The sequence below is a fragment of the Cucurbita pepo genome, chromosome LG20, assembly GCF_002806865.2.
Source record: "Cucurbita pepo subsp. pepo cultivar mu-cu-16 chromosome LG20, ASM280686v2, whole genome shotgun sequence".
Classification (NCBI taxonomy): Eukaryota; Viridiplantae; Streptophyta; class Magnoliopsida; order Cucurbitales; family Cucurbitaceae; genus Cucurbita; species Cucurbita pepo.
The window spans coordinates 2,759,672-2,777,189 of NC_036657.1; the positions used below are offsets into that span (position 1 = coordinate 2,759,672).

General features: G+C 36.0%; 2 protein-coding genes, 1 long non-coding RNA gene and 1 other non-coding gene across 6 annotated transcripts; 2 read left to right on the top strand and 2 right to left on the bottom strand.

The window, feature by feature from the left end:
- Window positions 1–618: 618 nt before the first annotated feature.
- LOC111782452 (ras-related protein RABA1c-like) lies at window positions 619–3,828 on the bottom strand. Its single transcript, XM_023663201.1, has 2 exons — window positions 3,418–3,828; window positions 619–1,248 (listed from the first exon to the last, which is right to left on the bottom strand). Exons 1-2 carry the CDS (start codon window positions 3,636–3,638, stop codon window positions 810–812), a joined length of 660 nt encoding a protein of 219 aa, XP_023518969.1. The 5' UTR covers window positions 3,639–3,828; the 3' UTR covers window positions 619–809.
- Window positions 3,829–4,358: 530 nt separating this feature from the next.
- Window positions 4,359–4,430, bottom strand: TRNAG-UCC. The gene has a single exon. It is a non-coding gene; the product is annotated as a tRNA-Gly (tRNA).
- A 4,475-nt stretch (window positions 4,431–8,905) lies between these two features.
- LOC111783447 lies at window positions 8,906–11,028 on the top strand. 3 transcript variants are annotated; one of them, XR_002813374.1, is made up of 3 exons: window positions 8,906–9,796; window positions 9,888–9,971; window positions 10,491–11,028. It is a non-coding gene; the product is annotated as an uncharacterized LOC111783447 (long non-coding RNA). The 3 variants fall into 3 exon arrangements; XR_002813376.1 differs by having other exon boundaries at window positions 10,729–11,028; XR_002813375.1 differs by lacking the exon at window positions 10,491–11,028 and having other exon boundaries at window positions 9,888–10,053.
- A 1,743-nt stretch (window positions 11,029–12,771) lies between these two features.
- On the top strand, window positions 12,772–15,555 carry LOC111782682 (U-box domain-containing protein 17-like). The gene has a single exon (XM_023663480.1). The coding sequence runs from the start codon at window positions 13,202–13,204 to the stop codon at window positions 15,335–15,337; it is 2,136 nt and encodes a 711-aa protein (XP_023519248.1). The 5' UTR covers window positions 12,772–13,201; the 3' UTR covers window positions 15,338–15,555.
- The last annotated feature ends 1,963 nt before the right edge of the window (window positions 15,556–17,518 follow it).

Genomic DNA, 17,518 nt, shown 5'->3' on the forward strand with positions numbered 1-17,518 from the left:
TCTTCTTTTCTTTTTAAATTATTATTATTTTTTTCTAAAACTTGGTTATATAACAAAATTAAATTCTCGTTTCATTTTAATTAATCACTGATTAAAGTTTTTCAAAATATGATTGTTACTAAACATTAACATTAACAATAACAATTTTAATCTTAAATCGTTACATTAAAATAAGATCGGCCCCACCTGATTACAGCTCCATAAATAAATACCTCTACATGCTTAGGGATTACACAAATAAATAAAATTTTATTCAATTATGTAATAAACAAAAGAGATTTCAAAAGATAATATATTTTATTTATTCAAATCTCTCCATTAATTTTTTATTTTCTTTTTTGACCTTTTGTTTTCGTCTCTACGTAACCTATAAACAAAGGGTTTTTTTTTTTTTTTTTTTCCCCAATACGTAATATACTTAATAAATTACACGTCAGAAATTAATATTATAATAACGTCATTCCTTATATTATAATAATGTAAATTCTTCCATAATATTATTATTTTATTAGGTTGATAAAAATGTCTTTCTACCCTTAAATTTTATGTTTTAGTTTAAATTAATACAATTATTAATTTTTCATTTTTAAATCGAATACTAATCAACAAACACCTAAATGAAATCAATGGCTCTCTCGGTGAGATCAAACTTAAATTTTCAGACCATAATATATTGGAAAGTAAATAAAATCCAGGCAATATCAATATCCTATTGAAGACATCTCTGAAGAATTGCTACTCAACTATGGTGCGCATAAGGATGCAGCAATATCGAATCAGCGGCATCGAAAAGAATGCAAATCAAGAGCCTAACTCGAACAGCAGCCAGCCTTCTTTACAGCGGAGACGTCCTTACCAACGTCGATTTTATCTCCTTTTGAAGGAACTGTGGCAGCAGCAGCAGCGCCATCGCCAGCCTCCATGGACTTCTTGCTTACAATGTGATAGATTTGTGTAAGGACTTCGGCGAATGAGTTTTCGACATTGGTTGCTTCCAGTGCTGAAGTTTCCATGAAATAGAGAGACTCCTTCTCAGCAAAAGATTTTCCGTCCTCTGTTGATACTGCCACCAGGTGTCGTAGGTCTGACTTGTTACCAACAAGCATGACGACAATGTTAGGATCTGTATGGTCTCGCAACTCCCTTAACCACCTTTCGACGTTTTCAAAAGTGGAATGTCGTGTGACATCGTAGACAAGCAGTGCACCTACTGCGCCTCGATAGTAAGCACTGGTTATTGCACGATACCTACGAACCCGAAAAGAGATGGTCAGTCCACAGAAAGAGTTAGGCAGGAGTGTGTGTGATTGACTTGAAGACTATTGTAAACAGGATTTAAACCTGAGCACATTAAGAAACTTTATGGTTCATCGAGGATGAAGTAGCACATTGATCGCCTAATTAATGCAACATCAAACCAAACCTCACCGGTGATCAGCTAAAGCGTTGAATCAGCAAATAAATCATGTTTAGAATATAACTCCCTCTCCATTTCTAGGGGTCTCAATACCTTGAGGGGAAGCCTAGAAAGAAAAGCCTAAAGAGTAAGACTTATTTTAAAACCTTGAGGGGAAGTCTAGAAAGAAAAGCCTAAAGAGGACAATATTTGCTAGCGATGAGCTTGAGACATTACTAATGGTATCATCCAGACAGACACCAGGTAGTGTGCCAGCGAAGATGTTGAGCCTCGAAGAGGGGTGGACACCGGGCAATGTGTCACCAAGGACGCTGGGCCTTGAAGGAGGGTGGATTGTGAAATCCCACGTCAATTGGAGAGAGGAACGAGTGCTAGCGAGAATGCTGGGTCCCGAAGGGGGTGGATTGTGAGATCTGGTTGGAGAGAGGAACAAAGCATTCTTTAGAAGGGTGTGAGAACCTCTCCTTAGGAGACGCGTTTTAAAACCTTGAGGGAAAGCCAAGAAGGGAAAGCTCAAAGAGAACAACTTGGGCCGTTACACAAAGATAGACTCATACCTTGTATCTACCGAACTGTGAAAATCCTAGTCTACCGAGGGAATTAAACGTTCTTTTTGTTTACCAAGTTTAATTCCTGTCTGTCCATTATTCAAAAGAAAAGAGTGTCCCCGTTTAATATTTCCTCTATACTATTCAGAGGGATGATTTGTAGCTCTCTCTAGAGGTAGAATCCATACTTGATAATGAAAAGCATGCACAGGACGTGGACACCTTATGAAAATGAAAAGGAAAATTGCAAATATATTCAATTTTGAGAAATCAAATACTAATCCTGATAAAACGCCAATGGCATTGTTACCCAAGAGTCCAGGATTCATAAAGTTGAGAGAAAGAGGAAGAATACGAAGGGTGGGGGATAAGGTGTCAATTCACGGACGCACACATACAGACACCATCATTATGAGCTAATATATGAAGAGAAAGGCAGAGGAGTAGTAGATCCGTATAGGGCTATGCAATCAAAAAACTAAGAACCAAGAATGCATCTGGACTGCTTGAACTTGCATTCTGTATTACTGAAATGAAAAGCCAAAGACAAATATGTATATAAAAGTGATCGTGAATGGGGGCTATCATGGTTTGATCCCATACCTCAAAAGCATCTATGGTTGAGATGTACTAAAAGTCTATAACACGTGAATGTCCATTCCTATGCCCATGATTCGAAGAAACCATGGCAGAGTACTAAACTCAGCAGCAGTAATGACTGAGAAAGCACATAAGTTTATGTTTGGGTCGAGATATCAAAGATTTTAAGTCTAGTACTATGGGGTCTCATTATTTCCAATGTAGAAACAAAAGAACAAATGCTCTAGAATTTTTAATGGAACTACGTAATCCTTCTTTCTCAAGGCCCAGACTCAGGAAACTACTTAATCTAATAACAATTGTTGTTGAACATGTCACATTCCTTGAAGTCATTTCTAATAATGTTTACCCACCAAATAGAATTAACAGCCTAATTCCTTATTTTTTGAGGAAAATTGAAGTAAGAGACAACATTCAGACATTGCAACAGTTCTTGGAGTCTGTGGGATGCAATGCCTAAGTTCTCTAGAAAATATTTCCTACAGCATCAAGGAATTCTAATCATTCTTGTACGTCGATGTATTTAAGGTGTACCAAACAACTCTAAGCAGCCCTGTTCAGATCCACTTAATTTGTAAACTACCCTCCGCGATTCTAATATCCAAAACTCTAATTTAGTGGATGGTAAAGAGATTTATGATATAACCCATCATAAACTTCACATTCAAGTGAAGCTAATACAGAGAATTCCATCAGTAAAATCATCTAAAAGAAGCATCACCCAAAAATTCCATTGGCCAATCGTCAACAACCATATAGCTCAAAATACCAAGCACCATAAAATCTAAGCAAAAATAAGAAATACCCAGATCTTGAAAAGGGGAGAGGTAAGGAAGAGAAACGATTTCGAACCTTTCCTGGCCAGCAGTATCCCAAATCTGGGCCTTGATGACCTTGCTATCGACATTCAAGCTCCGAGTAGCAAACTCAACCCCAATGGTGGACTTGGACTCGAGGCTGAACTCGTTTTTGGTGAACCTGGAGAGCAAATTGGACTTGCCCACGCCGGAATCTCCAATCAGAACCACCTTAAAGAGGTAGTCGTAGTCATCTTCAGCTCTGTAGCCGGCCATCACAGTGCTCCCTTCTGAAGAAGAAGAAGAAGTAGAAGAAGTTTGGTTGGAGTAAGGGAAGAGGAAGGGGCAATGTCTAGATCTCTGCGTGCTCGCTTTTTGGGGGTCCTTTCTCGATACTCTTGAGATTGTGAATTGGAAATGGGAGAGACCGCGGGTTGGCCTCTGCTGGGCTGGACTCCAAAGAGAGGAGGAGAACACGTCTCTTTTTCAAATTTTGGAATTGAAATTGGTCTTTTTTTTTTTCTTTTTTTTTTTTTTGGTTCTAGAAGGCTGTTGAATTGACGCCAATGCCCAAACTCTACTCGCTATTCGAACTGTTAAAGAAGGATATTTTCGTCATTTTAAATCATGGAAGCTTATTTATTTATGGGAGGGAAAAAGTGTGACACTTCCGAATCTTATTTCAAGTTTGGTTTAAATTCTGGTTTATTTTTTTTTTTTAGAAAATTGTTAAATGAATTTGAACTTTAAATAATCTAAATATCAGCTGCAAAAATAAATAAAATATGAAGTTATAACAATTTTATACTTTTTTTTAACTAAAAAAAATATAATAGGTCGGAACACAGCAATGCAAAAAGACATTTCTATCACTAAATAAAATATTAAGTTATAACAATTCCATACTTTTTTAATTTTAGGGAAGTTTTCGGTTAAAAGAATTCAGAATATAAGAAAACCAAATTCAGCAAAAAAAAAAAAAATGGAAAGTGAGATTGCGTTTGCCGGGAGTCGAACCCGGGTCTATTGCTTGGAAGGCAATTATCCTAACCGTTGGACTACAAACGCTACAACTGTTGGTTTTCTACAAAGATATTTAAATAAATAATAATGTTTTTATTTTGTGTCCGATATATCCATTTCCTATTTATAAAATATTTATAAATACAAAGTAAATGTTTAAACCGTATATAATTTAATCTAAATTTTATATTTTCGTAGTAAATGAAATAATCTATTAAAATTCAAGAATAATGATTATTTTGATTTCCTACGAGAAAAATTCTAAATTAATCCAACCTTATAATAATATGGGAATGTATAAAATGTGAGGAACCACCACCTTTTTAAATTTTTGCTTTTAATTTATCGAAAATATCTCATACTAATGAAGATGTGTTACTTATTAATAAACTCATTATCTTCCCTTATAATTAGCCATATGAGACAAAGAATGCGGAAGATATATCTTCTTCCGTACATCGAATATAAAATATAAGGATCTTTATACATTTGGGTGTATTTTACCATTAAAACTAGTCACTAAGCTTAATGAATCAAATAAATAAATAAAGTGAACAATTTAGAGATAAAATTGAATATTTTAAAAAGAATGTTAATTATAAAGTATTTTGGTAACTTCAATATTTTTCTTGTCTTTTATGCTAAACATTTAGAAACGTTATACCCATGGGATTGTGACACATGAAGAAAATATGAATAAATAAAATCAAAGATACGTACAACAATTTCATACGTTTGATCTTAGACTTAAAAGCCCGCCCATTGGACTTTAAAGTTGGCCGTCGCTATCTTATAGTTTTCTAAATTCCACACCCGTCCACATCTTCCTCGCCAAATTTCAACCTATTTTCTCTAAAATTTTCATGACCCTCAAATATATTTATATCGTTACATTTATAATTTAGATCACATTCATACACATAAAAATATCCCATTTTGGTATGTTGCTGCTTTTAATTGAATAAAATATAGGATAAGATGTATTGAATTGTATTAATTTACCTGAAAATCATTGAAAAACATTATAACTACAATTTTGACCTTCTACCAAATTTAAGATTTTCTTTTATAAAATTGTGTGATTTGTGAGGAATTTGTGGAGAATTTAATTATTAAAACTTTATTGTAAAGATGGATATAAAATGTACAAAATGGATTTTTGTGATTAATATAAAAGAAAGTTGAACGTTGAATATTTGACTTACCATTTTATTGAACTAAACAACAAATAAATAAATAAATAAATTTAAAAAAGGGAGGAGAATTGGGGGTAAAATTAGGAAGACAGGGCGGGGGCAGTGGGCGGCTAAGGGGCAAAGGCGGAAGCCATGGCGAACACGCGGCATTGTTGCACCGTCTAAGGATGAACATTGAATGGCACAGAAATTCAAATATCCGCTGTCTTTTGACTTCTCCAATCCCCATACTATTCGCTTTTGGAACCTTCCTTCTTTTTCCACATCCTCCATACATCGCCCCTCTTTTGCCTCCTCGGATCCCAATTCCATTTTCTACCTCCCTTAATTAAATCAATGTCCCCCCAATCCCCCATTTAATTCCCATCTTATAATCCTGATTCTATCCGGTCTAACATTATGTGTTAGGTTAACTCGATCAACCATTTAATTTAACCTTTAAAAAAAGGTTAAATAACAGGCTCGTTCTCGTTCTTGTTTCTTCTGTAGCCCCCACGCGTTTATATGTACGCCCCCCCATTCCTCAAATCCACATTTTCTTATTCCATTTTCTTCTCTCTCTCTCTCATGGCTGTCTCCACCAACAAATCTTTACTCCCCCTTCTTCTTCTTCTTCTTCTTTTATCCTCCATTTCACCATCTTCTCAATCCAGAGGCCTCAACATCAACCGGCTCTTCTTCGCCGCTCTCCCAAAAGGCTGCACGCCGCCGTCTGCTCCCAGCGATAAAACCCACGCGGGTCTCCCCGCGCAGGACTTCCTCCGTGGTCGCCGCCTCATGCCCGCCCATCCCCCACATTCTTATTACAGCAATCGAATCCTCCGCTCCGTCCCCAGCCCCGGTGTCGGCCATTAACACCTTCCCAGTAATCATCTGTTTCTCTCTCTTTGTTTTCAAATTTGATTCTCGGGTTTATCGGTGTACATAAATTAGGAGAATTTGTTAAGTGTAATTCCTTTTCAGCTCTTCCTAATTTAATTTTGTCCCTATCATTATTAATTATTATTAAACTCTTAATCTCTTGGTTTGTTCAATTACGAGTTCATTATTTCAATAATTTTACACTGTAAACATATTCTTCAAAAAGAAAATAAATTTATTATTTAAAATAACCTCCTTTTTAAGGCCCCATTGTATAATGAAAATTAAAGAATCAGAATAAAAAAAAATAATAACAATATGTTGCTAAAGATAATTTGGAATAAAGATTATTACTATTAATTATTAATTACTAATATTGGAAATCAACATTAAATTTAAATCAACATTTCCAAATGGAATAATTTCTCTTTTTTTTTTTTTCTTTAAAAAAATAATTTCATAAAATAAAAAAAAATAAAGCTAAAAAATTCTCATCCTTTAATTTCAACACACTAGTAGGCATAAATTGTAGGCATAAAGTAATTAAAATTGCGTCAATAACACACCATATTCACTTCTCTACCAATATTTTGTACTCTTTGTTTCATATTTGTGTAATACTTTTAAGGCACAGTGTTCCATTTAATAACTTTGAGATTAGTGTCTATTTGGTTTTTGAACTTGTACGGTATCTAATAAATTTTTGAATTTTCAATTTTATGTAAGGTTATTCGTACGACCCAATAATATTATCAACCCGAAATATCCAATCCTACCTCGATTAATTTTATATGGGGTTGGGTTGAATTTTTTAAATATCAAATTCGATTCGATTGGCGGGTAGATATTTTTTTTAGTTAGATCAATCCAAAGAACTCGAAAATAGGGTTGCAATCCAACTCAACTCTATCCCAAATCTTAAAAAGATTAAAATATTTAACATTTTTAATTGATGCTAATAATGTATTATGACCGGTAAATGTTTGATATTTAAAAGAAATATTTTGGTCATTAATGTAATATGTACGGTGAATAAAAGAGGGTTAAATTCAAGTTGGAAAATTGTATTCAGCTGAGTCCTAGACTAGATTAACTTAAAATTTTAAATTAATAAATAAATAAAATTTAAAAATTTAATATGGAAGATTCTAGACACTTTAAAAGGGAAGGATTAAACTTTTATTTTAACTTAATATTTATATTAAACATTTTTCCTTGGTTTTTAAAGAATATTATCAACCTCAAATTAGGTATAAATCACCCTAATTTTATTTGATAAAATAAAAAAAAGAATCCCATAAATCCAAATAAAAAAACACTCAACCCATCCAAAATAAATAAAATGCCAAATCCAACTAAAATAAATGTTATCAAAAAAGAATATTACCATATATATGTAAGGAAGAAGTTATTAAATATATTTATTCAAATTCAATATTAAACTAAATGGTAATAAAATTATAGATTAAATTATTTTTTTGGACCCATATTGTTGAACAAATAATGGAAAATTCACAAAATAATTTATTTAATCAAACAAAAAAATTTGTCACATCATATGATTGTATTAACTTCATTCCAATTATGAAGATATATCCATTAATTAAAAAAAAAAAAAAAGAAAAAAAAAAGACATCCATTTAATTTCACTTTTCAAAAAATAAAAAAGAAAGAAAAATCCATTAATTTCGAGTGTTTTCAAGTGTTATGGAAAAGTGCAAAAACAAAACAAAAGAAAGACTAAAAGCGCTTTCAGTGGATATAATTATTATTATCGTTAAATAAAGGAAATTGGTGCACCATTTTTATTTTAATTTATACTTGGAACACAATGAATTAAATTAAAATAACTTAAATTTGGAATAAATTATGACATTCGAGTAAATGAGAGATATATGAATGAATCGAGAACACATCCGAATGAGAGTAATCTTCAGAATAAGATGACTAGGAAAGACTTAAAAGAATTAAAAAGTAGGCGTCGTTGTGTATCCTAATTAATTAATATTATTTTTTAAAAATGTCAAAGCTTTGGCATAAAATAAAAAATGAATTGATTTAGCTCCTTTTGGTGTGGGAATAAAAAAGAAAAAGGCTCAATGAAAACCATCCCATGAGCCCTACAAAGCATTTAGAACACTAAAGTTTAATATAAAGAGGTAGCTTACTTGTCACTTCATCCCTCCACCTGTCCATCCTTTTTAAATGGACAAAACAGTATCATCAAACCACCCAACAAAACAAAGCAAAAAGGAAAAACATTTATAATTTAAGATTCATGGGTCCAACTTGAGTGTATTTTGCTGACCTGCTAGCTTGACTAGTGAGAAAGTCCAACATGAACCACATGGGCTTGGGCAATTTGGGATGGAATTTTGTGATCCTCATAAGCCCACACCAAAAACACTGTCCAGATCTTGTCAACAGATTGCGGCATTGTCCTCAGAAATGTCCCTTTTTTTGGTAATAAGGGTTTGTGGGTGCATGCGATGGAGGCCGAAGGATGTTATACTTCAGTGCCCCAAATGGGTATTCAATCATCTACTCTCTCATGTCCTTTCATTCTCATCTTTGTCACTGTTTTTCTTACTGTTTGATCCAGGATGAAGTTCTTTCTAAGCATTGTGTATTTTAAATGATGGGTTCTCTTTTATTCAATCCCTTTGGAATTTGAATGGGGAGCTGCCATTGTTTGTATGTATTTTGAGGTTACAGTTCTTTATTCAAGTGAAATCCCATATCGGTTGGGGAGGAGAACGAAACATTCTTGATAAGGGCGTGAAAACTTATGGCATATGCATTTTAGAAACCTTGAGGGGAAGCCCGAAGAAGACAATATCTGCTAGCTGGGGCAATGTGACAGTAAAGAGGTTGAGCCCTGAAGGAGGTGGACACGAGGCGGTGTGCCAACAAGGATGCTGACTCCTTGAATTGGGGGGTCTTACATCGATTGAAGAAGGAAATGAGTACCAATAAGGATGCTGGAGCTCGAGGAGGATAAATTTGTTAGATTATTGTCATGTCTAATCCTGGTTTACTTTATGAACTGTTTGCTTTGTTGCTACTATTTTGGGGTGCTTGTTACTTTCATTGGCAGAGCCAATTTATCGAAATTCTCATATTCCTTGTTTTACTGCTATGAAAGTATTGAATAACTTTATGAAATTCTTTATGCAACCCAACCGTGGAGAAAATGCTCTCTCATCTTATCAACAATCTACTGTAGAGGACTAAATGTGTAGTTGATTTTCATCTTATCAACAATTTACTTTGAATGTTGTCTATAAGTCTGGATTGAAGATCTTTCTGGGCAGGAAACTTGTCGTAGCGACTCGACACGATGTAACACGTCACGTATTTGATCAAACTTAGCTCAAATTTATTGAGTTCCTATGTTTTTTTTGGGACAGCCACATGAATGAATGTGTTTTGTCTCTTTTTGCAGCTCTTCAAAAGTGAGAACACAAAGATGAGGTTCATTGATAAAGCTTGTCTGCTAAGGAAAGTGTCTTCCAGCTAAGTCCCCAAGGTAATGAACACAAAGATTAGAGTTTTGGTTCATACTCCATATTCCTTTATGCTTTTCCATACACAACTCTTGTCCTTTAAGTCATCTTTTGTACAAGCTTTGCGTTCAGAAAATGTCAAACACAACTTATCTCATCTAGAAAACAGGATCTGTTTGGACAATATGATCTACAAATGATCTACAAATGATTCAGTTTCGTTGAAGTAACGAATTCTTAACGTAGGATCCCACGTCGGTTGGAGAGGGGAACTAAACATTCCTTATAAGGATGTGGAAACCTCTCCTTAACAAACGCGTTTTAAAACCGTGAGACTGACGGAGATACGTAATGGGTTAAAGCGGACAATATCTGCTATTAGGGGTGTGTCAACGAGGATGTTGGACCCCCAAGGGTGGTAGATTATGAGATCCCACGTCGGTTGGAGAGGGGAATGAAACATTCCTTGTGAAAACCTCTCCCTACTAAACGCGTTTTAAAAGTCCCTAACTAAGTTCTTACAAATCTTCCTCCCTTATCAGACGTAATGTAGATGAATATCAATCAAAGTGAGGCAATCCAAGATGAACTTTACCAGAGTCATCAAAATTGACCAATATGAACATATGAAGAGTGGAACATTTTAAATTCTTCATATCACAGTCCCTGACGTGAAGTGGAGTTAATAGAAAAATGTTGAAAGTAGGGTCCCAACCTCCTTTTGCTGTCGTCTTAGAATATGAACACAAGGGTAGTAAGATTGCAGCCACATCTTTACAGGTCCGTGGTCGGTCAGTTTGGAATGGTGAAGACTTCAAGTGATGAAAATCAAGCTGAATCTCTCTCTTTGAATTCTGGGAAATCCATACCTTTCAAAAAAGTATATATATATATATTTTTTTATGTTCTTGAGTAGAAATTTACGATGATACACATATATCTTAATCAGTTGATCTGTGTTTGCCTTGACAATTAGAAATATGTACATGTTAGATTGGGTCGGGTTAAAGGTATTTTAGAGTCAATATCTTTGGGTTGGTTGGTTCTTTGGTCCGACTCATCTGATTAAAGATGACAATCTAGCTCACCCGTTGTATCATGAAAATTTAGAGCTTTGGTTGGCAAGAGTGAATGAGATAGAGTTGAATATAGTCGAATTGATTCGATTCAAGTTGAACCAAAATTTTTTATTTTTAAACTCGTTTGTCTAACTCAACCCAACCTTTTTGATTTGGGTTGGGTTGATCAATTTCTTCGAGCGCGGTAATTAACCACACTCAGACTACTTTTAAAATTTGCATTGAATTTCTAAATCAGATATTAAAAATATATTTAAAAACATAAAATAAAGTTATTATTATTATTATTTTAAAAAATTTTATTTTTAGTTAGTCAAACATCGGAAATATTTTTTAATCGAATCACATAAATTTATTTTTTATTCTCCCTACCTAATTTTTAGAGACATTTTATACCACTTCCATTTTATTTTCTTAGCCTCACGATGAATGAATTTCCAAGAAACTATATATTACAATTAAAATTAATTAAATCATAAAGTTTCATAAATCAATATAATCATTAATTTAGAGTTTTAATTATATTATTCATATTTTTCTTTATGACAGCTAATTTCCGAAATTAAGGAGGGTAGGTTTGGAAAATGGACTCAACTGGTTGGCTATCCACCAAACTGGCACAGCTGCGGTGATGCTTTACGTAAACGACAGTCCAATATAATCATGACACGTCATTAATTAAACCAAAGAAAGCAATAAAAAAGTCCACGGCGACAGCATTATTTAATTGAGTCGGGTCAAAAGCACCCGTCCCGACGGGTTTTCTCTTATTAATTGGAAAAGTCGATATCTGACGTCAGCCAGCAAAGTCTTTGACTTTAGACCTTACACGCTGACATTTGTAACCACGTGGCGATCTTTTAATGGTTGGAAATTATCGAATCGGTACGCAACTTGTCGGCCTCTTAATTTTGCCACCAGGCTACGTGGCGGATTTAGAATCTGAAACGTGGAGATTTTTAATTGGCTGGTGGAATGGAAAAAATAAACTCTTTTAATATTCCACCATTTTGAATATTCCGTTACAAATATCCATTTAATTTGATTTTTCTCTTCTTTTGCTAAATTAAACTAAAATTCTCTGTCCCACTTTTTATATATTAATATCTCTTGCAAATAAAAAAAAAATTTAAATGTTAAAAGTTATGCTGTATTATTAAAATTTTAGTATTTAAAAATTATGTTAGAACATTGGGAAATAATGTTTTATTAACTAAAATTAAAAAAAATGAATATTTTGAAAGTAATTATTGAAAAGAATACTAATAATTAATTACAGTCTATGAAGTAATCCTAAAAAGCATTGTTTTTTTGTTTTCATAGAAAAAAAAAACAATACTTTTGAAAATGGGTTAATAAGTTTAAATTAAATGATTAAAATGTTTGAAGGAAAACCAAAAATATTCAACTGCCAGCTCAACCACAATAACTACTGGGCCCCACTGACTTTTTTCTAGTCAACCCTTCCTCAAATTCCACTACATACAAGATACTCCACCATTAGATTACATTTCTATATATTTTAAGAAAAAAAATAATAAATTTTGTTCAAATTTGATAATATATGAGATTAAAAAAATTAGTTAAAATGTTGGATAATTTATTTTTAATAGAATTATAAATATTTCATTTTAAAAATTTTAAAAATAAGAATATGTGAAACAAAATTAAAAATTTGTGAATTTTTTTTAAGGTGGAAAAATCATAGTGCGTTTAATTCTTAAATTGAGAGCATGACAGGAATGTGTGATAAATTTATCGTCAAACCTTTGGAACGTCACTTTCCCCGGTACTGGCCGCCATTGCTAGTTCATGGACGATCTTACAAGTTCTCGCTTCCCTTGATCGAACGCGGAATCCCCATTTCCCTTTGTTTGTTTCTTCTTTTTTTTTTTTTTTATAAAGCGATCCTTTTCCGTTTCTATCTTCTTGTGTTTTTCAATTCTCCATTAATCAGCAACTTGCTTTGCTTCACGACCCACCAATTGGCGTAACACTCTTTGTACAAATTACGGTTCTTCGTCTCGTTTAACTCTGATTTTGATCTGTGGTTTTCTTTTCCTTCCAAGATTTTCGAGTTTTCTGTTCTTTTTCTTCCGATTTTGCATCGTCAGTTTCTCGGTGCTTTGTTGAATTTCGGTAACCCTAGAATTTGGGGGTTGGTGGGGGGTTTTATGGCTGCCGCTGCGATTTTCTCGTCTTTACGGAGAAGGAGATCGCCGTCGTTGGAGGTATTTTTGGCCCCTGTTGACCTCTCCGATGTGGCCTTAGTTCGAACCCTGGCGATAGTTGCGACGGAGCTCGTTTCCCGATTTTCACAGAAATCCTTCTTCTTTCAGCGGAGGAATTCGCGATCTCTGATAAGGAAACTGGAGGTGTGTTTAGTCTTTTTGGACTGTTTGAAGGATTCCGGTGCTACTTTGCCTCACACGGCGTTGCTCTGTTTGAAGGAGCTTTATTTGTTGTTGTATCGGTCTAAGATACTCCTTGATTATTGCTCCGAATCGAGTAAGTTATGGATGTTGCTTCAGAACCACTCGATTTCCGGGCATTTCAATGATTTGAATTTGGAGTTGTTGACATTTTTTGATGTTTTCCCTTTTGAGGAAGTTGAATTAGCTGTGGATGTTAGAGAACAGGTTGAGCTCTTGCAAAAGCAATTGAGAAGGACTAGGATGTTTGTTGATGAATTCGACGAGGTGTTGAGGGCGCGGTTCCTTTCGTTTCTTGACGAATTTGAGAACGGGAGGCTTCCGAATCCGAGCGAATTGAGGGAGTTTTTTGTGGATAAGTTGAAGATTCGGAATGCTAAGTGTTGTAGAGCTGAAATTGAGTTCTTGGAGGAGCAGATTATCAATCATGAGGGCGACGTTGAGCCGAACTTAGCAGTGTTAAATGGTTTTGTTGCTTTTACTAGATATAGTAGATTTCTCCTCTTCGGATTTGAGGAAGATGAAGTTGATTCAGGTGCAGGAAACCAGAAGAAGCTGAAGAAGAACTTGATTAGCCAGGAGATTGCTGAGACGCTTTTAACGATTCCGAGGGACTTCTGCTGCCCGATATCACTGGATTTGATGAACGATCCGGTGATCATTTCTACAGGTCAGACATATGACCGCAGTTCGATTACTAGATGGATGGAAGAAGGGCACAGCACTTGCCCAAAGACGGGGCAATTGCTTGTCCATACCCGCCTCGCTCCCAACCGCGCGTTAAGGAATTTGATCATCCAATGGTGCATTGCCCATGGAGTTCCTTATGATCCACCAGAAGGAATGGATGCATCTGCTGAAAGTTATGCAATGGCTTCTCCCACACGTGCTGCGCTCGAAGCCAACAGAGCAACAGCTATAATCCTTATTCAACAGTTATCAATCGGATCGCAAGATGCAAAGTCGATTGCTGCTCGTGAGATTCGTTTGTTGGCCAAAACAGGGAAAGAGAATCGTGCGTTCATTGCAGAAGCCGGTGCGATCCCCCATCTTCAAAAGTTGCTGGCTTCCCCAAACACAGTTGCACAGGAGAATTCAGTGACTGCTATGCTTAATCTCTCAATATATGACAAGAACAAGAGTTTGATTATGAGTGAGGTAGGGTGTTTAGGATCGATAACCAAAGTGTTGAGATCTGGACATAGTACAGAAGCACGGGAAAACGCCGCAGCTACGTTGTTCAGCCTCTCTGCAGTTCATGACTACAAGAAGAGAATAGCAGAGGAGAGTGGTGCAGTTGAAGCCTTGGCAGGGTTGTTGAGAGATGGTACCCCAAGAGGAAAGAAGGACGCTGTAACAGCTTTGTTTAATCTCTCGACGCATACCGATAACTGCGTTCGGATGATAGAGGCTGGAGCAGTAACAGCGCTTGTAGGAGCATTGGGGAATGAAGGTGTTGCTGAGGAAGCAGCTGGTGCATTGGCCTTGATTGTTAGACAGCCCGTTGGAGCCGAAGCAGTCGCTAAAGAGGAGAGAGCTGTGGCAGGATTAATAGCAATGATGCGATGTGGTACGCCAAGAGGAAAAGAGAATGCAGTAGCAGCTTTGCTCGAGTTATGCCGGAGTGGAGGCGCTGCCACGACCGAGCAAGTGTTCAAGGCTCCCGCTTTGGCTGGGTTGCTCCAAATGCTCCTATTTACTGGTACCAAGCGAGCAAGAAGAAAGGCTGCTTCGCTAGCTCGAGTGTTCCAAAGATGTGAGCATGTCGTAATGCATGGGGTTGGTTATGCCTATCCAAGTAACTCGGCTTCTAACAGGGACTCCAGCTTTGCTAGCGAGGTATCTGTGCCGATATCCATCTCGGTACCGGTCGTGTAGTCACGCTGTTCACTGTTCCCCAATTTTGTTCAAACGTTAACCGATTCTTTGATTGAAATATTAGAACGGAAGGATTATAGCCACAACCATGTCCATATTTTATGAAACAATGGTTACTAGTAATGATGTAATCTACTCTTCGTTTTACATACTTGTATCCTTGCTGTAATAGAAAATATTTATTGGCAAAAATAGAGGCTCTGTTACAACATTCATCACTTCGATCCTGGAACTAGGATGAGCTCTTTCCATTTCCAATGCCTTCAAATTGGTTCAATATGGGTATCTTCCAATGCCATCAATTTGTCCAAAAGCCCTTTGTGAAGATATGTTTCCTATTAAATCAGTCATCATTACCCTGTTGAATTGACAAAGACTCATTTCGACATCACTTTGAAAATCCATCAACACATATCATGATCTCAATAATGTTTTTGGGAGAGGCCTATGGGTGTTTCGAGAATGACTTCATGTGTTCTCTACGATACAATTTGCGTACATATGTCTAAGGCTTCATGGGTTCTTTCTGAGTACCTACCCCCACGGCTTCATGTGTTTCTTGCGACGTAGTCTATGTCATAGAACCATGTTACACTGTTTATCAGGAGGTCTTTAGGATATCTCAGATTCTCGTTCGGAGAGTTATTTAACAAAAAAGCATAATTAGGTGGCAAAGTAACGAGCATTGGGTCGGGGGAGTCCCACTCAGAGCAGTCTTGTGTTTACATAAATAGCAAGTGGTTAAAGAAATGATCAAGAATGGTGGGGCATCGGGGCTTTCCACCGCCCGTGTACTTACAAATGCAATGAGATGAAGGAAAAGGCACTCAAAGTGGAAGCAGAGTCGGCCATTTTCCCCAGCAACCATTGGAGATCAGATCAAGACACCTGTATGATAGCAGAAATCAACATGGTGGACTCTTTATTATGATGGGTCGCACATTGCTTTCAACTCAAATGCAACCCACTGTAGTTTTCCTTACTCTAAAAGAAACTTTGCACCCACTAAGCCATTCAACACAGCCTTACCACATTTAAGACTTACAGTACAACTTCAGCTGTCCCAACTTCTCCAGCTTCTGAAATTTGAAGGAATAATGTTTGTTCTAAGATTTAATTAAGCTATCATTCTAATAATGCCAATCAGAGAATTCAAACCTGGTGAAAGTAGATTGAACTTCAACAGCTTCCCAGCATCAGGGGTCCTAATGGCTTGGGTCCCTACCAATTGTGTTCTGTCTGATTTTTACTTTTTTTTTTGAAAAAAATAGAAAATTCATCAAGAAAAAAACGAAAAAATTCACAAGCATACAAAAAAGAGAAGCCCACAGGGAGCCAACTACAAGAAGGAGCTCCAATCAAGTAATATGAGATAGTGAATAGTTACAAAAAGGCCTGCACACTGATGACCTCCGCCGGTAGATATTATCTTTTTTGGACTTTTCCTTAGAGGGCTTCTCCTCAAGGTTTTAAAACGCTTCTACTAAAGAGAAGTTTTCACACCTTTATAAGGAATGTTTCGTTCCCCTCTCCGACCTAAGTGGGATCTCACAGAAACAGTCTTTTCTCACACAAAGGTTGATGGTGGAGAAGCTCCTCAATCTACTTCATGCAACTTTGAGAGCTCGCAAAGCTATTAGCCAAACATCTTAAAGAAACCAACACCAAACAGCCCGAGGAAAGTCACAACTCTAGAGGATATAATCAAGGTCCTAAACTGTGTTCTTTCTGATAGTAATCACCATAGTAACCATGGCAAGGTGGCAGAGTGTTTGGATTCAATTTGGTCGTGTACCCCAGTATCCAAATACAAGAAGTAATCAGGTGAAATCTGGATGTTTCTTTTAGCAGATTCCAAGCCAATTTCACAGAGTGGAAGCTGCAGTACGGCTATCCTTCACCTTCATTAACTTATTGTAGTTCAAAATCGCCCTCTCAACGTGCAGTTACCTACAATAGACAAATGAATCAGGAAGTGATACTAAAAATCATGAACGTATGCCCCTCCAGATGATACAAGATGAACATCAGATATGAGATACTTGAACACTTCACGTTGCAAAATGGGTACCTTTTATTCAGATGTAATATCACTATGTTCAGATAAGAGATACTTTACATCAAACAAGCACGCACGAAAGCCTGTGTAAATCCTCAAGGGCCAAAGCAATCTCCTTCCCC

Bases quoted from the DNA above. Each gene is read 5' to 3' on its own strand.
- LOC111782452 (XM_023663201.1), bottom strand. From the start codon at position 3,638: ATGGCCGGCTACAGAGCTGAAGATGACTACGACTACCTCTTTAAGGTG. The intron at 1,249-3,417 runs GTTCGAAATCGT...TCGGGTTCGTAG, and splicing joins GATACTGCTGGCCAGGAAAG to GTATCGTGCAATAACCAGTG.
- LOC111782682 (XM_023663480.1), top strand. From the start codon at position 13,202: ATGGCTGCCGCTGCGATTTTCTCGTCTTTACGGAGAAGGAGATCGCCG.